Here is a 22,226-nt window from a genome sequence, read left to right as displayed (position 1 = left end):
TCTCAAGTTGGAGAATTAAAATTTTTCGTAATTGCAATAAAGAAAATATCCCGTTAAATTCGAACTCTTATCGCGGAATGGACATGCTTCTCGTATTTTAAGGGTTCTTCGTCCGGGCAATTAAGTCTAATAATAATAATTTCACACAAGCTGTAACAACGGTTCAACAAGCGATAAACTGCTTCCATTAAAATAAAACTTTAAAAACACTCAAATTTACGTTCCCACGAAATTGGAAATTTCTCTAATATCCTTCCCGGTTATATCTGCACGAAAACCTGTCGACACACCGGTGATTTATTTCACTTTTTCAGTCTCACTGCACCAAATAAACAAGTTGATTCCTAAAACGTACATTACAAGATACCGAAGCGAACCGATTAAAAAATGTAAATTTTCAATTCCTCTTATCTAAAAAGTGATCACGTATAATCCGCAGCCGTTATTCCGAGCCGTATTAAAATAATTCGAGAACGTCGATGAATTTCCCCCTTTGCAGATCGATTAGTGTCGCGATGAAAGCAACAATTTCGTATACGAAACGCACAATGAAATCTCGGTTGTGATGTAATAAAGCGACTTTTTGGTAGGGTCGACATGCGGTTAGTTGACAAAAGGATGACGCCGATATCCCACCGAGATCGCTAAATATCTTGTCACTGTGGAACTGAATAAACCACGGGAAAAGGACCTCACGCAGAGGATTTCTAGGCCTGAATGCGGCCACTGGGCTTTCTCAGACGAGGGATGCAGATTCGTACAGTTCGTAATTAAAATATGAATTATGGACGGGTCAAAGCCCGGTGCCACCAATTTCGCAGTTCAACAGTTTTCTCCTTTCTTATGATATTTGATAAGTTAGTTTCTTATCAATATCGGACTATGTCGCTTTTAATGGATACTGAAAAAAAGCACTCAAAGACATTGTCAAGTGACACTGTTTGAACTTCTGCCATCACATGCACTTAGCCCCGATATTGATGTATGAGTTTATTCTAAAATTGGTGACAATAATAAAAAATGTGTTTGACTGAGCTTTTAAACATTTAAAGTTCTGTTTGCACATCCACCTATTGATTGAAAGGCAAATAGCAATTAATTAGCTCAACAGAGTTCATTAATGAAACATTAAGATTCATCTGATCAATTTAACATTAAGCAACAAAGCCCATTTCGTTTGGTAAATAATTCATTGATTTTCGCATTTCCCATAATTACTTCCAACTGTAACTGGAGGAGGGAAGATGACTTGGGGTCGTTGGGGTTGTTAAAAGCGGAGCGCCATCTGTATATCACAGGATAAAATTGGGAAGAGAACGCGAATCCTAAAAGTGTTCTTTTAGGGTAGATACACTCTCATTTCAATGGAAATTTCGCCCAACAATCAAAAAGAAAGGTAGCTACTTCTATTAGATAGGTACTTTTGTTTTATTATACAATTATTTAATGCTAATTGCGTCCGCTCTTAATTGAAGGACCTCCAGAGTCATGTTCCATAGCTTCTTATAGAGATTAGGATACAGTTTTGTAAATTTAATCTCAAATATTAAAAATTTCAGTTCAGCCGAAACTCAAAAAATTCTGAAAAATTTGTTTCTGGTTCTAAAATTTTGAAGTTTGGCAAAGTTAATAAGCGCATCAAATGTATGCGTCCAAATTTCATTCTTATATTCCCAAAATTCCCGAAAATACGAAATTTAATCTAAAATATTGGAAATATTTAGTTCATCCTAAACTCGAAATTCTAAAAGTTTTCTTTCAGAGTAGATACATTCTCAATTCAATGGAAACGATGCCCAATAATCAAAAATAAAAGTAGCTACTTCTATTTGCTACTTTTGTTCTATTATACAATCATTTAATACTAATTTCGTCCGTTTTTAATTGAAGGACCTCTAGAGTCATCTTCCATAGCTTCTCCGGCAAATCAGGGTCACTTGCAGTTTTGTAAGTCTCGATTTTCTCGCACTCTGCAAAATGCGCCCCACTATATCCCTCAATTCCTTTCGCCACGGAACAAAATATCGTAGTCTGAGCCCCTTCTTCACTTGTCTACAAGCAATTTTAAAGAATTTGTGTCGATTGGATACAATTATTCTTACTTTAAAGAAAATGCCTTTGACAACATCAATTGCAATTTTTAGCCCTCCGACCGCACGTCTAAAGATCTCAGTTTTAACACCTCCTGGATGAAGTGAAAAGGTGGTAATTCCCGTTCCTTCTAGTTTCTTAGCAAGAGCCATTGTAAACAAAATGTTACACAACTTAGAGTGCGCGTACACATTGTTAACTCCTGGAAACTTATCGATATTTTTAGTATCAAAACCTTTAGCGAATTTCGCAAGTAAAGACGATACGTTGACGATGCGACTCTTCTTCGTTTTCTTCAACAAATCTAACAAACTTTAATAAACATGAATAATTTGAGTAGTGGTAACGAACCTATTAAAAGCAGCGTCAGCAAAAACGGCGAGAAATAATTGATTTGCATCAGCAACACGTGCCCATCTTCACTTCTTCGATCACCAATTCCCCCAGCTCCTGCATTATTGACAAGAATGTCCAAGCGGTCTTCCGTGACATTTATCTCCTTAGCAAAGGCTCGTACCGATTCAAATGAGCTCATATTCACCAACTTCACAACGACATTGTCGTTTCCTGTTTCATTTATTATTCTAGCACGCGCTTCTTTGGCTCGATGTTCGTCTCGACAGGCTAAAATCACTCGGGCGCCTCTTTTCGCAAAATCCAGAGCCGTCTCATACCCGATTCCTAATTAATATTAGTACAGAAGTACAGATATCTATATTCAGAATTTTACCTGTGTTTGCTCCGGTGACTATCGCAGTTTTGCCAACTAAACAAGTTTGGCTGTTGCACCACCCTGTCGTTAATTTTAAGAAAATTTTTATGGAAGCTATAACAATAAATAGGTATACAATCGGCAGTACGACAAATGTGTACATTGCCATGGATATTTCGTTGTTTCAACAGCACAAACAATGGTTAACTAGAATTTTAAACAATTGATAAATGGCGATAACACGTCATTTTAATGTGGTTTGTAGGTGTATGGATAAGTTTACTGTTTAACAAACAATTGGTACGCAATTCAATTGAGTTTGGGATTATTTACGAATTAAAAATGTTCAATTTTAAATAACCGCATGATGAGATTCGTAATTTGAGGATTGCTTCAGCTGATAAGCAGTTGATAAGTATTCCCAATAAGTTCAAATCGGTACGCATATTTTATATCTTTGCATGTTTTAAAACCACATTTTACCCGCATTTTCCTAAATATATCTTGCATATTTTCCACTCTACATCATTTTACCTGCATTTTCCTGAATCTGTCTTGGATATTTTCCACTGTATTGATAAGAAACTAAGTGTAAATATTAGATATCATATTTATTTTGCAAGGACAAACATGATATTTAAAAATATTCAAAGTAGAAACATGAACGTACTGCATGATTTGTCGAAATTACTCTCTAATTTATTTGTCTCAAAATTCAATAAGAGTTGGTTCTTAATGTTTTATAAACGTATAAATAACAGTTTTTATTAAACAAACGTTATAACTTCACACTGCAACAAATATCGTTAAATGCAAACTTCTTCAGGCTTCAACTGAACAATATCCTGAGTGGTTTCCCACAGCTTCTGTTGGAGACCAGGCATCGACACAGTTTTGTAAGGTGCCACTCTTCGGCAGTCTTCAAAGTGTTCCCCGTTGTACTTTTCAATACCTTTCGCAACAGAACAATAAATGCTAGTCTGAGCCCCTTCTTCACTAGTCTGAAAAAATGATCATTTACGAGAATCCCTAAAATGTGCGAATACTAACTTTGAACAATAAATTTTTCGTTACATCAAATGCTAGTTTCATTCCCCCGGCTGCATGTCTGAAAATCTCCGTTTTAACAGCTCCTGGATGAAGAGAGTAGGTAGTAATTCCAGTCCCTTCAAGTCTTCGTGCAAGCTCTATTGTAAATAGAATATTACATAACTTAGAATAGTAATACACGTAATAAATCCCAGGAAACTTATCAATGTTTTTAACATCAAAATCTTTGGCATACTTCGCCGCCATGGACGATACATTAACCACACGACCGCCCTTCGTTTTCTTCATTAAACCGATCAGAAGATGTGTTAGAAGAAACGCTGAGAAATAATTAATCTGCATCAGTAAGACGTGTCCGTCTACACTTTTTCGATCGCCAATTCCTCCAGCTCCGGCATTATTGACAAGAATGTCTAAGCGCTCTTCTGTGTCGTTTATGTCTTTAGCGAAGGCTCGTACCGATTCAAATGAACTCATATTCAGCAGTTTTACTACGACATTGTCATTTCCTGTCTCGTGTACAATTCTAGAACGTGCGTCTTCTCCTCGCTTTTCATCACGACAGGCGAGGATCACTCGAGCTCCTCTTTTTGCAAAATCTATCGCCGTCTCGAATCCAATTCCTTGAAATTAGTGTTAATTTAGTTTAGTCGTACGGTAATTTACCTGTGTTGGCTCCAGTGACTATTGCGGTTTTTCCGACTAAGCAAGTTTGGCTTCTGCACCATCCTGTCGTTAATTTGAGGTAGATTTTAATAGCAGCAATTACAGCGGCTATGAAAAGAATGGCACAGACGAAACAAGCCATGGCGAAGGTCTAGTAATACAAGTAACAATGACTTACAAAATGTTGAATAATTGATAAGAGACGATAACTGTGTCATTCATTGTAGATTCGTGGTTCGTCACTTAAGATAAAAATTGGTACGGTGGAACAAATTTTAAGTGGGTTCAACAAAAATATTGAATCCTTAACTAGAAATAGCTAGAAATTGAAATATGTGGCGCCATGTGATACGAGTCGGAGAATAAATTATAGCGAGTAATTCTGTCAGTTAGAATACTCACTTCTTTATACAATAACGAAGCAGGTGGAGCTAGAAATATTCCAAAATGCGAGTATTTTTACCCTTGTACATTAATTTTTATTACTGAGATATTTTGGGTAATTTTAAATAAGTATAATATATTTAAATAATAAAAATGAATGAGCAGTAATTATGCTGTCCTAAACATTTTATAGTAAAGGTCGGTTCTTATCAGTTTGGTGTTTAGTGAAGTGGATTATTTTCACAGAACTACAATATCAGACTAATCTGTTCACGATTACAACAGATATGCATCTGTACATAAACAAACATGGATTTGATGATTTGATTACCTTCTATATTGCAACGGGATTGGAGAATCTTATTATTATAACAAAACCGTAGCTGTCTTTTCTTGTCGGTAACTTTCAACAAGTATAGAGCCATGTGAATTGGACAAAAATGAAGTTAAATCTATTTATACGTAGGAATGTTTCTAACTAGATCACTGCGCAGCTTGTTGGTCCGTATCGATATTTCAGCGCCTGCAAACGTTAGGAAAAAAAATTACCAAAAACGTAAGTACGTAGTGGTATTCTTAAAAGATCTTAAAATAATCTATGTTTTACGCATCTACAAAGAGACTCCTTATGACGGCGTCCTTCATATTAAAGTTAATCGGCCTCTTGTCAAATAATATATTATTGTCAAATAATTTTAAATGAATTAATGTTAAATTGCAATTTCACCTATTGTATGTGTTGTAATTTTCTTCATATACATTTCTAGAGTTGGTAGGAAGAAGAGATTCCTTAGATTTCGAGACTATTTCAGCTATTTCATTTATTTATGGACGGTTTAGTTTTTTTCACGTAATACTGAAAGCAGCACACAATTTCTATGTTAAATCCAATTCTTTTGAAAAAAAAATTGCTTTTATTACAATCGAAGATAAAGCCTTGTATGTAATTCGTACATAATTAGGCTTTGTAGATTCGTCTTATCGCTCACAAGCTCGCTCTGCTCACTATAAGATTCGTCCACAAAGACCTAAATTATGTACCTACTTATTGCTCCTACATAAATAGTTACTTTGAGTCTAGTCCGTAAAAGCTTATTTTATACTGTTCTAATTAAAACCTTGTTCTATCGAATAGGGAATATATACCTAAACAAAATTGTAGAATATTGACGGACTTTACGGTATCTTACTAATTTTACGGCAAATTTTGAATAATTCCTCTAATGTTGAAAGCAAACTCTAGTTGGTTAGCAACTCAATCAGCAGTTGCGAGAATTCACTACATGAATGAACACTAGCAAAGGCTTTCTAAAACTAACTACTTTGAGATTCGGAATATTCAATTCCCTAAACATAAATACTTTATCATATGCACCAAGTTAATAACCAGAAACTCGTGCGTAAAACTTGTTGGAAGTTGATCCAAACTTGTAATTTCCGTAAGGAAAATTAAAGCAATCAATGTGTTCAAAATCTAATTTAATTCAGACACAAAATCCTTTCTCGTAATAAATAAATTTTTAGCTAACACTCTACATCATTTACTCCCAGCCGAGTTATCAATCTCATTGTTAATCTCCTTCTTTGCAAACAACGTCATACTATTCGTCTTCAAGTAGTAATCGCCACGTACATCGGTAGGAGTAGGATCTCCCATAGGAACCCCAGCACTCGTACACTTTTCACTTTGAATAAAAGTCTCGAAGGAATCGCAAGGATACGCCATGAAGGGAGTGTCCGAACTAAGACTCTCAGCGAAATATTTCCAACTGCGTCCGTGACTACAAGCTTCCATCATCTACAACTTCTTTTGTAAAATCGTGTTAAGAAATCAACGAGCAGTACTTCGAAAATATTTTCACATCCAGGTTGTGGGACTCCACCACCATTCGGGTAAAAATCCACGTGTCCTAAAGAGTCTTTCATACCTAAATATCCAGCACAAGTGTGAATTACATCGACAAAGTCCGCGTCGGTTTTACTCAAACGACCACCATGGACTAACTCGATGTTGTTGAAACCAGGCAGAGCTGGATCTAGTCCTGTTACTCTCCCTATTTTACCATTTTTAAGACCTCTAGCAGCAAAACCAGAGACGTGGGCACCTAAACTGTGCCCAACTAAATGGATGTTGTGAGGTTCAACACCAAGAGCCACCATTTCATCAAGAAGGGAAGCGTAGTAGTCACCCACTGATTTAGTTGCAGCCATTGGTACCGGATAAAAAACGTTCTTAGAGATTTCGCTCCAATCGATTATAAAAACGTTAGCATCGTACTTTTTCAAGAACCCGTCTTTGATTTCGACGCTAACATCACTGGTTCCTGCAGACATCCACCCGTGGGTGACGCATTTTACTGGTTTATTTTTATCGAAGATTTTGTCGTGGTTTTTGATGGAATCTTTGATGATGGTACCATTAGGTTGTTGTCTAAATTTTTGTAGTAATAAAAGGAAATCTAATGATGGTATTACCTTGTAAATAGTGTGAAAGTAACCACGTCCTGGGGTTCCGGTGAAAAAAATTTACCCTGACCCTCATCGTTGTTTAGGTAACCAATAATCATTTCTCCATCGTCGGTTTGACCCATCGGGACCCATCCTGAACCGTATTCTGGATATTTCGCTTCAAGTTCTTCTCTGCTGTAATGCAGAGTTAATCCACTTGTCCCTGGAATTGTCAACTGTTTACTGTGTAATTATAATTCACTACTCACTTACAAAGAGTAGAGATAACGAGTACAACACGAAACATTTTTGCAGGTCTTTTCGAATTAGTGCTTGATTTTTATACCACCGATACAATTTGTATGGAAGTAATTATCTCCGTCTTTTAAAATTGTGCTAGAAGGGTGGTACTACGTATCTACATATCTCAATTAACAAAACAAGTGTAGCATAAATTATAAATATTTGAATGGCAAATGAGTTTTTGATATGATAGCACTTCTGTTTTAAGAAATGTACATAATTGGGTTAAATAGATAATGAAAATTGAGGACGCCTAATATTCGGTGGCTCGTCCTTTTGCCTTGCATAAAATTACGATTAGACGTCTTAACATGCGTGTACTTGAAAATTCATTAATTTCGTTTTAATAAGGAAGCGACATTAATAATATAATGCATTCACGATCTTTTTAGACCAGAGTAGGCCATGTTTTTTTTTCTTTTTGTTGGCTACATTGACTGACAGAGGTAGATTTTTTACTGTCACATCTGACATGTGTCTTTCATGCATGCAAGTTTGCCACTTTTCTGATACCGGAAAAATCGTGTGTTTCCTTTTAATCGTGGAAGTAACAGTTTAAAGCCATTATCTTCGAAATATTGCAATAAAATGATTAAAGTGATTTCGTTTTCGAACAAAATTTGCCTTTAAAAAGTGCTTCTTGCAGTTTTGAAAAGATCGGCCTGATTTAAGACTGGAACAAGTAATCTGAGGTGTTACAAATATATTCTTTGTAAGGTACAAAGTCCCGTAGACGTTTGTTTTCAAAATATTTTTAGGTGCGGTGTGCAACCGTTTCCAAAGTTCTGCACACCAAAGATGAAAACTTTTGGCTGACAAGCGACAATAATTAGAGTTTTATGCCGAGAGAACAACGATTTTAAAAATTATTAAGTCTAGGAGTTACAAACACAGAGAAGTGAACGATCACAAGACTTTATGCAAATAAAAACAAATCAAATTCTAAATTGCTGCACTTTTTAGTTAACGAAATTCGCCAAAGTTTCCTTTTAGTGTGAGATTCCATAACATAAAACCCTGGGTCAAATGCTAATTCGATCAAATAAACTTTTTTAAGGTTTTATGACTAGAATCAAGACCTGGCAGAAGTGCTTTTTGAGAGTGGTAAACTTTTCGCCAGTGGAATGTACCAGCAGTAATGTCTTCCATTATGATTAATATTGCATTTGTTGAAAAATAATTTCAATATAGATAAAAATTCAATAAAATTATTAAGTTCTGAATGTTCGGTTCAAACTGGCAACAGAGGAAAGGTTTCAGACACAATTCATAACCAAAAAAAGGTGACAACTCCAATCGACAGAACGAATGTCAATCATTTTCAGGAAACTTTAGTTCACAAGGGTTGACTACCAACCAAGTTACTAGATTTCCATGGCTTGCCGCGGTCTAAAAAGATCGTGAATGCATTATATGTACCTACTACTAATTTTTTTTTTCTCATAAGTTCTTAGAATTATTTTTGTTACACAACTTTGAAACGCAAATTTAGCATCTCGACCAGTTCTGTTTTTATTCTCTTTTTAACCACATTTAGTTCGAGGACACGGATTTTTCGTTTTTATGTAAGATAACTAATAAATTTGCTTATAAAAAATTCAACAAAGACCTCACAAGTTTTCTTCAGTATTATTGAGCATCCAGGCAACACCACTATTTATACAAAATTCAAAAAATTAAGACACTCCTTGTCACCCTATCTTTCAAATTTTTTTCTGGAAACAAACTAAAAATCATGGAAGGTGATTATGAAGAACTGTACAAATGGATTGAACAACACACCATAACTCGACCTAAACGCAACATAAATCGTGATTTTGCAGATGCAGGTAAGTCCGAAGTCCGCATCTTCAGACGATAATTGTCAATATTACAGTACCACTTGTTGAAATCCTGAAGCACCACTACCCCAAACTTGTTGATGTCCATAATTACAGCCCTAGAAACTCGTTCGCGCAAAAAATAATCAACTGGGAGACTCTCAACCACAAAGTATTGAAGAAAATTAAGATAACTTTAAACAAAAAACGGATCAATGAGCTGGCAAAAGGAGAACCTGGAGCGATTGAGAAGCTATTGATCGAAATTAAGCATCGAATCGAAACGAGACCACTGAATGGGGACAACTGTGAAGTTTACTATTTAGATGGAGTTAACACTGAGTGTAAGACCGGTAGGAGCTCCTACAGTACCCCAATTGTGTGTTTTAGCATCAACAGAAAAAACTTCAGAAAAGAAAAAAATTTCATGGGCAGCCATTGAACAGATGCAGGCTGATCTCGCTGAAAAGAACGAAGCGATCACAACTCTCCGAAACAAAGTTAATCATTTAGAAGATCTGTTGAACGTGAAAGAAGAACGAATCAAAGACTTGAGTATTCAACTTCAGACGATTGTGAACACTGCAGTCAGACCTGACTCCGGGCAAGGATCAAAATTTTTTGGGTTTTTCCAATCGGCTAATGTAGCATCAGAAACAACAAACACTGAAATGTAATAAAAATTTAATCAATAAATGATCACCATAAATCTACAAACTTATTTAAGTGATTAACAATGAGATTATCGATTTCTTGCTTGTTAAATTTTTTTCCATAGTTTGCGAAGTACACTAAGTAAAGTTCCGTCATTTGATACTCGCTTAATAGTTCCTGTTCGCTTTGTTGGGCGATCCGCTGACACTCCTTGAAGACCAACTGGAAATTAGAAGGAAATTTCTCCAGGAATTTCCTACACTCTTTCTGGGATGCGGCCTCGGGCCAGAATTTCGTTCTCATCCAGAATTTTCGATGAGGGTTGTAATGCTTTAGGTAGTCTTCTCCACAGACATGTTTCCTCAACTTCTCAACGTCGAAATTCGTACAATTGTTCCGTTGCTTGTTCCGAACCTCCTCCTCTTTAAATCTCTCTTCGTTCGCTGCATTAAAAGTGCTTTTTATCGCTTCACTGTTAATAACCGGTGCTCGTTCTCGAGTCCTACTTTTAGTTTCTCCGAGACTGAGTTTCACCGTCACAAGTTTTCTTTTTTCTTTCCGATTGTGTTTAAGTTGTTTCCGAAAACAGGCGAGTTTTTCAACAACCCAGTTCTCGTTTGCTCCACCGTGTACAATCTCAAGATCTTCATTGATCATTTCGAGAAATTGTGACGGCTTTAGAATGTGATTCAAACCGTCGTTAGTGAAGCTTCTTGTTAAAATATCAAAGTATTTGGTCTTTGGTAACAATTTCACGTAGTCAGCAAATGGAGTGAGTGTTACCGGAAAGTCCTTGTCGACAGGATCGTACATGACGTCTTTCAGTTTCGTTAGGAGATGTTTAACAGTGTCTTTAGTTTCGTGGAATCTGAGTTCAGGGTACTCCTTCTTGGAAAGTTGGCCAACTGTTAATTCTACGTTGTTGGCGTCGCTCTGTTGGGTGAAATTCGTAGGAAAGTGCTCTTCAATCATGGCGAGATTGCGATATTCAATGTGTTTCAACCACTCGATCACATTGAACATTTTAAGATGGAAAACGGCGCTTTGGTTGAGAATGTCGGCGTATTTTCCTAGATGAAACTCAGTCATGTCGTCTAAACCAAATAACAACTTTATGACGAATAGAATGATGCTCAAGACTCGTCCTTCGTAATTGGGGATTTTGAATAATCTCCTCCGAAACGACATTTTAACTTCAGTTCTTGATAAAATGTTTTTAACGCACTTACAAATGTCATTAGGAAGGTTGAGTTCTCTGCAGTACCTCTCTGACAATTCCACAAGATTTGGGCAGGTGATATAATACTGAACTTGCAAGAAAATCGACATCTCTAATGTTATAGCTCGCAGTCTGGCGTTTACAAACACGCCATTCTTCTTGAAATTTCGAAAATTTAGATCTTTCGTTTCAAAATCCTCCGGAAAAAAGTGACTATAACAGTTAAAACTAAGTTTTCCTTCGCGAATAAAGCGAAGCATGTCGCCTACTTGTATTTTATCTTTTAGAATAAGAAGAGCTATGTATAAAATCGAATAGATCTTGTTTAAAGAAAGGATATAAGGACCCGTGCGATATCTGTGCGAGACCTTCCTGTAACTCATTCTATGGCACTTTAAAGCGTGCTCCAAATCCACGCCATGTTTGTGAAAATGATACTTGGACTGTTGAAAACGCCGCATTTCCTTCGCAGCATATATATTATACTTGATGGAAACTGAATGCTTCGAACTTTTCTCTGAAGGAGATTTCAAACTCGTCAAAGTCTCATTGTGTAAGGAAGACGTGGCTTGAGACTTTTGACTGAAATCTTCATACTGCGCCTTGACTAAAGCACGTTTTCTTCTGCCTCTTTCTCTTTGTAACGCGGAAGAGTCCATCGATGTGGCGTCACTAGACGACGACTGTCGCCGTTTTCGCTTCGTCCTCGCCAGTTTCCCGTAGACAATCTCTCCATCTCTACAAAATAAATCAGTTTCGTGCTGAAGAGATCACAGAACTTACTTTCCGCTAGAGACAGCTTGGAGTTTCGGCATTTGGTCTCCACCTATTTTGAAAACTCGCATCTTTTCCAGGTAGCACAACCACAAGCTTTTTACGACAGTTTTCAGTTTCCTGTCGGCTCCCAAGTTGATTAATTCCTCCGTTAGTCCTAAGAGGATGTAATTATAGCATTCCCAACTCGTTATTTTGTCCGCGGACTTGTCTTTTTGAGTAGTTTGGATCCTTTGCGTTTGTAACCGCTTGTCTTCAGTGTATTCCTCAAAAGCGACTTCTTGCACTTCCTGGGATTGGATTTGACAGCCTTTACAGAAGAAGAAACCGGCCTCTTTGTAGAAGTCGGTGCCTCCGCAGTGTTCGCATTCAATATCTGCCATCGTGGGGGCACGTGGAAATTTTAGGTTATGTCAACGTACAAGACATTTTCACCATTTGGTCACATCTAAAACAAACAAAAAATTAGAAGGAGCTTCGGTACGATAAAAATGGCGTACTGGTCACAGTGGAAACCTAAAAACTAAAAAACTAAAGTCACATTTAGAGGTTATGGTGTAACTGTCAGAATTGTTTACATTTTCGACTACAATTTCCACGCTACTTCTGGAAAACAAGCTAAGTGGAACCGCTTGACAATTAAAATTAACCTCACTTTTTTCCAAACAAAACGAGACCGCTTTTCTGTAAAATGAGCGACCAATACGACAGTTTTGAAGAAGAAAATGACGATACTGGTATTCTAAAACAAGCGCTTCACGTTGAACTGCCTCATAACTTCAATCCTAACAAAATTCCCCAAACAGGTAATTACTCATGTTGTTCTTTTATTTCGTAAAATTAGGATTTTGTAGGTGAGGAATACCTTCAGCATGTTGTTTACGAAAGGAAGAAATGTAAAACCTGGCTCACTGCCGATATTGATCGCACTAAATTCCAACATCAGCAAACATTCAAAATTGAAATGGTACTCCAACACTCTGTATCTATCAGTATAACGCTCATTTGTAGGGAAACTTGATAAAGAAAGCCCCCTTAATGCTTCTACCTTCAAACGAATGGCAGACTTCAAAAATTGAAGACTTTACTAACTTCAGAAAGTACATTCATTTTAAAATGAGCAGTGAATCAACACTAAACTCATTTGATGAGAAAACGTTCTTAGACAAAGTACAAACTCAAAGTCCCGTTTTTTCTGAAGTTACAACCTACACTCAGGCAGCCAAAATAAGGATGTTACATATGCTGTCAAAATTTTTAGATACAATTCCACGTGGAGCAAGCATTGGGAACAACATGGGGGCATGGATTTACGCAATTTTAACTTTGCTAGAAAAGCCTCTGAGCCCTGACTCGTGTTATAGTCTGCGGGAATTCGCCAAGAGATGTCTGGTTGTGAGGTCCAATTTAGATGAAAACGCAAGTGAAGAACTAGTTACGCCACTGAATTTGTTTATATGTGTTGTCGCGAGGTTTTTCAATCAGCTGGACTTGGCGGATCCGTAATTTTTTGTATTATATAAATCTTTGTATTGAAGAAGAGTTTGCCGTTGCCCTGAGACCAATTTTCCAAGTTATCTACATGTACACAATATCGTACAATTGTTTACATGTAGATACAACTAACTATCTACATGTCAGCATTGTTTACATGTAGATTCAACTCGTTATCTACATGTCAACACTTTTTACATGTAGATATTTTAAGTTTTTAGGTTTTCCACGCCCCTGGGAGCAAGATTTTGTGTTTTTTTTTGCCGTATAACGTAAAAAAAACTTTTGTAATTTGAAATTTCTTATTGAGCTTCTGCAGAATATCTGCGGATGGCGCCAGAGTAGAGTATGCAACACGTTATTACCACGTCGAATTAAAGTGTGGTCGACAGAGGGTAACTGGAGTGGAAGACAATTTTGATATTTGCGCTCACATTCTTCGGGTTCGGGTAATATCGACTTTTCGGCCCCGTGTAAATAAACCTAACCTCTCCATTATAAAACACACTTTGGCCAGTTCGGAGGATGGAGATTAGTGCGGGATCGATGCACGATTGGTTGATAGTTGACATTTGAATGTCGCGTAGAGTATAGTGGTGTAAAACGACCTACGTGTGCGAGACAGAGAATGCAATCGTCAGACGTCGCTATTGCATCTTACCAATTGTTATGATTAACCTGTTGATATCGGGTCATTTGAGTGCGGCCGAATAAATAAATAAAAATAAAGAATTGGGGCGCGGAATGCGGCTAGAAACCCCACACGACTAGTGATCAAGAAAAAATCCAACGGAGCAACTTTTTATCAAAATTGTAAGTTTTTTTCAAAAATTTTTTTTTTATTTTATAAATGTCAGGAGAGGGTTGTGCCAGAAAATCAGGGTTGTAACTAGGTGACTTGTTTAATCGATAATTAACAGGTGCTAATTAAATTGAGTTCTTATAAAGCATTCTGGGTGACTATAAATCTGATTTCATTTCTCTTTTTATAATTATTGTGGATCAAATTTTTTTATTAAAAAAATATGACGATTTATTAATTCTTCTAAGCCTATTTACGCCTTTTCTTTAACTGTAAATTGGAATTTGCTATCCAATTCTCGCGCTCAACAGACCGAAGAAAATGAATCGATCACAAAAATCGCCCAATTTAAAGTTAGAGATGGGATGACTGCTTGTATAAAGCCCAGAATTTGTTACAGATTGTTGCTTAATATTTTCAATTTATTTATTTAACTTATAACTTTAAATTCATGTGAATATAATTTTAACTTTTCTGTGTGCGAAATTGCAACTTCCCCTAAAAAGAAGTGAAAAATTTGCTGCTTTTTTAATCCAGCTGCGTCGCTTATTACACGGGGTTAACTGCTTTTGTCCCCGAGGAATAACAAATTGATCTTTATCTGACGTGCATATTCACTGTTTCATTTTAACAATAATATTGCATACTAAATAAGAAAGACGGTTCAGTGACTGAATAAAAATGTCGCAACCACTTGGCATAATCTGGTATTTCACAAAAGTCCAAATATTTCGTAAACTACCAGATTATTTCGAGTGTGTCGAATACAAATGGCTAAATCGTAACTTATCTCTATTTTGTGAAATTTTCGAATTTCAGATTCGTGAGTAAAAAATTCTCGTATCTATCAATTACAGAGAAATTCATTACCGTGAAACACAGAAATGTACACATGATCGCCAATAAGGGTCACAAAAGCAGTGAAAAGCTGCGACAATAGAAACTCGCAAACTGCAGTGGAAATTATTTTCATCAAACAATACGTGCTTGTCAATAACATTTATAGCCGTTTTCTTTCCTTAACCCATTTAGATCTAGCCCAACTCTCCACTTGTTAATAGGCATTGACGTCACGTTTTCGATTCAACTTCCAACAAAATGATGTAAACGTAAAAACATCAATTTTATTACACAATAAAATAAATGTATTTTGGCATAAGAACCGCCTCTTCAATTAATTAAGTTCTAATTTTGTAAAACGGGTCAAGAGATCAAAACAAAAATGTCGTTGAATAAGTAAATAAATCCTTCCAAAGTCTAGAAAAGTCGCTTTTCAATTCTATCCCGAACTTAGAAACTACTTTCAGCTTATAATTTATTCCTTGTATACTTTTTCATTTATCACAGCCGAGTTTGAGTGGCGTTGTCTCTATAAGGAAATATACGAATCCCTCGGAAACGTGCTCTAATCGAAATGTGGGTGGTATAGGTAGAGGACATTATCTTGTAAGATCTCTATTGTTTATTCACATTCGGGTGAAACCATAACGGTGAATACTCCCAAGAGAATGTCCATTAGAATAACATATTCTCATGTTGATTTTTACTGAAAAGTGGTTTGAGTATAAATGGAAAACGTTTTCAAATTCAACTCGAGGGTGTTATTGTTAGTTATTTTTAAATTCCGGGAGATTAATTCTTATTCTGCATTGTTGGTTTTTATCAGATGTGAAAAACGTAATGGCTTGAAAACATGCTTTCGTGAGTTTTTTCACATTACCATTTTGGTCTAAATAATCAAAAACACAAAGATATGAGTTTATTAAAAAAATCAGTTCTCTTGTTTGGGATCGAAGTTAAAGCAAAAAACGACACGACGAGGAGAAATTAGATACATTTTGGGGAGAGCTTCCCCCATCACAAAATACTTGTTCATTTGAGGGTTTGGTCTTAAATTACATAAGACTCTGTGGTTGGTAAATCTAATCAATACGAGTGTAAGTTGATTGCAAAAGTCGTGTTGTCATTCGTGTCAAATACTAGTGTAGGGTTTCCAAAAAGATTAACACGAAATGGGAACGAAAAAAACTATCTAATTAAATTGAGTTTTTTTCCGAAGAATTTATGTACCAAGGTGAAATTTTTTTACTTTATTGTCGGCAAGCATTTCCCAGCACAATTTTCAAATTCCTGTCAAATCCAACGCCAAGTCCGTTCTGTGAATTTTCCACGAACGTCAGTCTTCGTGACAGTCCGATATGTGTCAAAATTCGTCAAGCAGACGTCAGTAATCCGAACAAAATTTTTGTAGTAATTTTCGTCTTTGGAGAACCAATGGCCCACTTATACGCCGCTTACAGATGCAATTTTTGTTGCGACATTCCTGAAACGGCTCCCATGTATCACTGCCCAAACTCACATCACTATTGTAATGAATGCTTTCGAAAACTGCAAAGACTTTATCGAGGTAAGCTGCAGTAATCACCTTCTGTGATGTTTTAATGGGTCTATAGGTAGCATCGATGGTGGCAGCTGTTGTTTAATTTGTAAATACTCTGGAAAATTTGAGCGCAGCGATGTCAATTCCGATTTCCTGAAGAAACTAAAAATGAAACCGGGAATAGGTCGTCCGTGCCGATACAACACAGCCAAAGCGAATTCAGAAGTTGAAAACCGCGAGGAAAGTCAAAAAAGTCAAGGGGATGGTTTGACTAAATTGAGAATGTGTGCTAGTGTCACCACCATTTCTAGACGACCCCTTACCTGCCTCCACGACGGTTGCAGGAAATCAGTGGCTGTTTCTTCTCTTGTCAGCCATTTCAAACACGAGCATGGTACTGTCCCTTGCTTCGGCATCGAAAAAGGCCAAGAACTAAGACTAATTTTTGACGTGTCCATGGTGGAACACGACCGCACCTTTTGCCTCGCCATGATAACAGTCTACGAATTCAACAAGATCGACGTCGTCCGCTCGAGGAGTTCGCAGAGTGTTATCAACACCTGCAGTAAATTATCTGGACGGGTACCAATCAACACCTTCTGGTTAATGATGAGCGGGTCAAGCGATTATCGGAAAAGCACTTGTTACGTTATTTTTTGGTTGTATTCCAACACCGAAGATCGCTACTGGTGCACCATTGAGTTATCATCGAGAAATGACAAGATTAGTATGTCGAGTTTTTGCAGTACTGTTGGATTACACGAAAGTCGTACAGTCGAAGATGTCGCAAAAAACATGAATTGCCTTTTTGTTAATTACGGCGGGTTTGTCGCCCTTCTCGGTGAAGGTGACAAAGTTAATTTAAGGGTCACTTTACATTAGGACTAAATTGCCTGTTTTAAATTTTGTAATGAAAAGATTAAAGTACGATAGACGCAAGATTAAAATAGTTTTAGTTGATTAGTACACTGTTTTTCTCCGTCTGGCAAATCCTGGGAAGAAAACAACACGAGGTTAAAATCCTGCTAATAAATTCACAAGTCAACAGTTTTATTCCTTTAGCGTCAGAGTTTCTGAATTTACTTCTATAAAATTGCATTTTCGGTGCGATTTGACTTACGTAAATTTATTAAATTGCGATCATGATTTATGTTCTGTATTGAATAGTTTCAATTTCGCGTCGCCACGTCTTGCCCTGGAATGCAGGGATTTATAGACACTAACCCCTGGAATTCATTATCACCAAATTACTGTTTTACGAGAAATTTTAGAAGAGTGGGATTTACATATTCTTCTTGTAATTTGTAAACTCGATTTAAATTTTTTCAGCGAACGATGACGTTGACCTCTCCGTTTTTCATTTCGGAAAATTCCCACTATTTATAACAGAATCATTGAAATTGGAAGTCTTCGTGTAGCGCCGCCACCAAAATTCAGTGAAACCTTAGAAAACGTTTCAAAATTGAAGATCTTATTTGTGTAACTAATTACATTAACACGTTTGCTTCATGTTTACGAAAAACAGCGTAATCTCGTTGCTTCCAGTAATTTATTAACATCTCAGTTCAAATTAATTTAAACAATGGAATCGGATACAGCTCATCACCTGAACCTGCGGCAACAAGTTATTTGTCACAGTACAAGAAGTCCCAGTTTATATCTCTTGTCACGTAATCCATTACGTAAAATTTTAAACTCCATTAAACCTAGATTTTCCGTTTTTTGTCCGACGTGCCTGTCATGTCGCGTTATTTTTGTGTACGTGTGATCCAGTTTGATTTGTACCCTATAAATTTGGCCGGTGTTTCTATTTTCGAGTCAGTGAATGCCGTTTATTTGCATATTCAAGTTCTTTAGATTGACTTCAGACGAATCTGTACTTGCTGACCTTATTCCAATTACTGCGCTTTTTGAGGGCATGGTCGTCATCGGTGACCTACAGATTTCGCATTTGCTAATCAGGCTGTGGGGTGGATACTTGCAATGTTGTAACAAAATAAGCTTGCGTCTTCACTTTTTTATCTCCGATCCAAGGTATTAAATGAACTGTGATTTATGTGGTGAAATCTGGTGAAAACTAGATTCTTGTTGATTTTGACGCGGTGCCACTGATGGATTTTGATGTGAAAATACGTTTCTTTGTTTCCGAGCGTTTGCTTTCATTTAAACGCTACGTTTATGAATTCAGAAATAATTTAATTAGTGCTCTCTGGCCATTAGAAGGGCTAAAAATAACCCTCGCTAGCGTTAAATAAACAAGTGATTTTTGCTTTTGGGACGTGTTCGACAACATTCATTTATTATTCAACTCTGAATAAACTCATTGCAGTGACCACTCATAAAATCCGCTTACTGTTATTGAAAATTAAATTGGAAAGAGGTGAAAATGATTTCCGACCTTGTTTAGTCATCCGCTTAGGCGTTTCAACGTCTGAAGACCTTTCAGATGTTTAATAGAAAGAAGGTATAGAAATAATCATAGCTCACAGCAGGAAAGATCCACTCTAGATGGCCTGTTTCACTTCAAACAGTTATGTGGGGTAAATATGGTGAGCTATAGTTTTTTTTGAAACCATTCTTACATCTCACATGAATTTTCTTATCGCTCTGTATAATAAATATCAATTTTATGCGCCCTGCAATATTCACACGTTCTTGGGCGGTATTGATCTCCAGAATGCCACAAAACATTTTTATCTGTAGAAACAAAGCCTGCAGCTGCTACCAATTAGCACCGAAATCATTATTAACAGATTTCTGACATCAACGTCCCTGGTTGAGCACACTTCCAAATGGCTAAAGTAAACATTTCATTCAATTATCGTTTCCAACTCAAAGCAGCAAATTTTCCCAGTTCACTTAAACGAATTTAGAACGTTCACAGCATAACATAAGGAACGTCTTATCGATTTAGCAAGGAAATTATTTACCTGTCAACCATATCAACTTCTTCAGGTGTTGCTGATACACTCGGAATGCCTCTATTTTCGTTCCGCTGCAAGCAATTGCGTAGCTATTTTTCATACGCGACGTCAAAAAAGATTCAAGACTGCGGATGGCGTTGACTGATCGGTTTGTTCTTTTTTTTTACAGAATTCAATTAATTTGGGGACCACGATACGTCACGCGGGAGTCATCGGCCTATGGGCCTCTCCTGTGAACGGAAAAAAGGCGGGGGGAAAACCCGGGCCCCCAACTATGCGCCACACGGGTTTCGGGAAGCTAGGGGGGCTCATCAACACGGCCGTGCATGCCACCAAACGAGCACCAGGTGAGTGAAATTTATCATCCAACTGTCGAAAGTGGCAAGGAATGCCTGAGCGTGTGCGTTGAATTCTAGAGGTTTCAAGGAGAATTAGATAATGGATAATAAATCTGAAAACCAAATATTGGGGTAAATAATGAGGAAAGTTTAGTCAGTGAGTCAGTTTTGTGCCTAAATTAATTGCGTGATGTAATTGTCGCAAGTCTGTAATATTACTCGCTTTACGAATTTTTTTCCCAAAAACTGATTCTAGATTCCCAGAAGCTGTTGTGTTTTGAAATGTATTTACAAGCGTCTTATCTAATTTATCACCTCATTCTTGTGTCAATGTTTTAGCAGTGCATTTAGAGCCGCAAACATAATAGAATTTTGTTTATGCTTTTTCTTATTTTCGGAATTTTAAATAACACGCAGTTACGCAAGTATCAGTAAATTTTTCGCATTTTTTGCCACACGATATCGCAACGAATTCCTACCTATTTCGAAAAAACGAGTATTTTCGCCATGACGCGCCATAAATATTTTACGACTTGCCACGCCACTGTTTAATTCCAAAATAAAATTAACCACTAAACTGTTCGGTTTTGTTTTTCATGGCGTTTTTTTACGTGCGGCTAATCCATTAAAAATTTTGGCACACTGTCCATGCATCTGCCATGAATATCTAGCAAGATTCCATCTTTTATAGCTTCGACGTGCTTTTCATTTTCATAGACAGTTTGCGAGGAAATTTTCGCCCTGAATTTTTTGCATACTTTTCATTATGATGGTGATTGCAAGTGTGAATATTCACCTCGATTTTGAAGATGAAATATTACTAAAGAGACAGCCCTAGGTAATATCAGGGAAAAGTTATTGCATACTTGTGACACGGCCTCGTTATAACGCAAGAAAATGTGTGCTGGCTATCTACAATCTAGAATTTATTGTCGATGAAAAGTACAATATCGCACGTTCATGGTAGACGTGAAAATTGGCCTACTTACCTAATGGATATTTTTTGACTAATTTTGGAGGCTGCAAAAGTGGTTTTATTATTTTACTTCCACGAACCTCATCGGAGGTTTTTTAATTGTGGGAACATAATAATTGATAGTTATAATGGCATTGCAATGACTGTCGGCAAATGTAGCACCAGAGTATGGAAAGATCAGATAAAAGTTAGCACGACAAATTATTAACACTACGGTAATTTCATCTCAATACTTTTGTGTCATTGTGAAATCTCGTTAATTAGTGTCTACTTGGCAATAATTAATGTCCAATTACAGGAAGCGCATGTCAGCAACGGATTCGGAAACAAATGGCGAGAGTTTTATACAAAATTTATAATTTTGGGGCTCCCAATTCCGTCAGATTGCTAAAAAAACAAATCGATTTGAATTATAGAATTCTTGCTACATTTTTAGCTTTAACGACTAAAATGAAGTAAACTTGTAATTTGGCAAGTATTTATAGATAGGAATGAATGGGGGCACCTTCATTAAGCGTCGTCTGCGATGATAATTTATAACTCGGGTTTTTTCCAGGAATGACAATTTTAGACAAAATCCTATTTTTGCCACTATTAAAAAAAATTTAGGAGACTTTTCCAAGAGACAAAAATGAATTCTACAATTTTAAAGGAGTCATTCGTCTCCATTAACCACTTTGTTTCGCAAAATCCTCTTAAAGGCAATCACAAGAAGCTTAAAAGCTAAGGCCCAGCTTAAGACAGATTTTTATGGTCTATTAACTGCAACAGAATCTGAGACATCTCCGTTTGCTTTTTACCGCCTAAAATCAATATATTTTCTCTGATTATTTTTTCAATAGCTTGTTTTCACCTTTTTCAAATTCACGGCGTAAAAGTTTCAGATAACAACACGTAATTATTATTGATGAGCCTAATATCGATTGAAGCAGAATGATGTTTGACCTAATACATTAAAAAAAACGTAATAAAAGTGAACTTCTGTTCGTAAAACGAGGATCTGTGGGAAATTTGATTATTATTTCTGTTAATGAAGTGTAAACTATTCTTGGAAGTATCTGGATTCTGTTTGAAATTTTGCTTTGATAAATGTTTTTGTAGCGGCTCGAATGAAAGCACCGACGCTTGTGCAACCGTAATTGCGGTATATTATCTAAAGAAAGAGCGATGTGTTAAGTATATTGATAATAA

General features: G+C 36.6%; 7 protein-coding genes across 8 annotated transcripts; 3 read left to right on the top strand and 4 right to left on the bottom strand.

Moving 5' to 3' along the window:
• Positions 1 to 1,739: 1,739 nt before the first annotated feature.
• Positions 1,740 to 3,019, bottom strand: LOC148168717 (retinol dehydrogenase 11-like). The gene is made up of 4 exons (XM_088045260.1): positions 2,822 to 3,019; positions 2,443 to 2,772; positions 2,103 to 2,395; positions 1,740 to 2,052 (listed from the first exon to the last, which is right to left on the bottom strand). Exons 1-4 carry the CDS (start codon positions 2,970 to 2,972, stop codon positions 1,855 to 1,857), a joined length of 972 nt encoding a protein of 323 aa, XP_087901386.1. The 5' UTR covers positions 2,973 to 3,019; the 3' UTR covers positions 1,740 to 1,854.
• Positions 3,020 to 3,532: 513 nt separating this feature from the next.
• On the bottom strand, positions 3,533 to 5,404 carry LOC148168716 (retinol dehydrogenase 11-like). 2 transcript variants are annotated; one of them, XM_088045052.1, is made up of 4 exons: positions 5,235 to 5,404; positions 4,520 to 4,670; positions 3,854 to 4,476; positions 3,533 to 3,804 (listed from the first exon to the last, which is right to left on the bottom strand). In XM_088045052.1, the coding sequence occupies exons 2-4, from the start codon at positions 4,659 to 4,661 to the stop codon at positions 3,610 to 3,612; spliced, it is 960 nt and encodes a 319-aa protein (XP_087901178.1). In that variant the 5' UTR covers positions 4,662 to 4,670; positions 5,235 to 5,404; the 3' UTR covers positions 3,533 to 3,609. The 2 variants fall into 2 exon arrangements, with proteins under 2 accessions (XP_087901178.1, XP_087901179.1); XM_088045053.1 differs by lacking the exon at positions 5,235 to 5,404 and having other exon boundaries at positions 4,520 to 5,227.
• A 1,036-nt stretch (positions 5,405 to 6,440) lies between these two features.
• LOC148168715 (phospholipase A1) lies at positions 6,441 to 7,658 on the bottom strand. Its single transcript, XM_088046243.1, has 4 exons — positions 7,625 to 7,658; positions 7,379 to 7,574; positions 6,749 to 7,334; positions 6,441 to 6,701 (listed from the first exon to the last, which is right to left on the bottom strand). Exons 1-4 carry the CDS (start codon positions 7,656 to 7,658, stop codon positions 6,441 to 6,443), a joined length of 1,077 nt encoding a protein of 358 aa, XP_087902369.1.
• A 1,689-nt stretch (positions 7,659 to 9,347) lies between these two features.
• LOC148168714 (sperm flagella and cilia-associated protein 1-like) lies at positions 9,348 to 10,151 on the top strand. The gene is made up of 3 exons (XM_088046242.1): positions 9,348 to 9,483; positions 9,531 to 9,818; positions 9,865 to 10,151. The coding sequence occupies exons 1-3, from the start codon at positions 9,390 to 9,392 to the stop codon at positions 10,149 to 10,151; spliced, it is 669 nt and encodes a 222-aa protein (XP_087902368.1). The 5' UTR covers positions 9,348 to 9,389.
• On the bottom strand, positions 10,142 to 12,706 carry TAF1B (TATA box-binding protein-associated factor RNA polymerase I subunit B). The gene is made up of 3 exons (XM_088045816.1): positions 12,622 to 12,706; positions 12,131 to 12,569; positions 10,142 to 12,085 (listed from the first exon to the last, which is right to left on the bottom strand). The coding sequence occupies exons 2-3, from the start codon at positions 12,502 to 12,504 to the stop codon at positions 10,174 to 10,176; spliced, it is 2,286 nt and encodes a 761-aa protein (XP_087901942.1). The 5' UTR covers positions 12,505 to 12,569; positions 12,622 to 12,706; the 3' UTR covers positions 10,142 to 10,173.
• Positions 12,707 to 12,759: 53 nt separating this feature from the next.
• On the top strand, positions 12,760 to 13,661 carry Gem2 (Gemin 2). The gene is made up of 3 exons (XM_088045820.1): positions 12,760 to 12,927; positions 12,976 to 13,088; positions 13,133 to 13,661. The coding sequence occupies exons 1-3, from the start codon at positions 12,813 to 12,815 to the stop codon at positions 13,625 to 13,627; spliced, it is 723 nt and encodes a 240-aa protein (XP_087901946.1). The 5' UTR covers positions 12,760 to 12,812; the 3' UTR covers positions 13,628 to 13,661.
• Positions 13,662 to 16,572: 2,911 nt separating this feature from the next.
• On the top strand, positions 16,573 to 17,679 carry LOC148168711 (uncharacterized). The gene is made up of 2 exons (XM_088046084.1): positions 16,573 to 16,824; positions 16,871 to 17,679. The coding sequence occupies exons 1-2, from the start codon at positions 16,692 to 16,694 to the stop codon at positions 17,677 to 17,679; spliced, it is 942 nt and encodes a 313-aa protein (XP_087902210.1). The 5' UTR covers positions 16,573 to 16,691.
• Positions 17,680 to 22,226: the final 4,547 nt, after the last annotated feature.

The sequence above is a fragment of the Gnatocerus cornutus genome, chromosome 9 (assembly GCF_029298725.1).
Source record: "Gnatocerus cornutus isolate USDA-ARS CGAHR chromosome 9, icGnaCorn1.1, whole genome shotgun sequence".
NCBI classification, from domain to species: domain Eukaryota; kingdom Metazoa; phylum Arthropoda; class Insecta; order Coleoptera; family Tenebrionidae; genus Gnatocerus; species Gnatocerus cornutus.
This window is presented reverse-complemented; position numbering and strand designations above follow the sequence as displayed.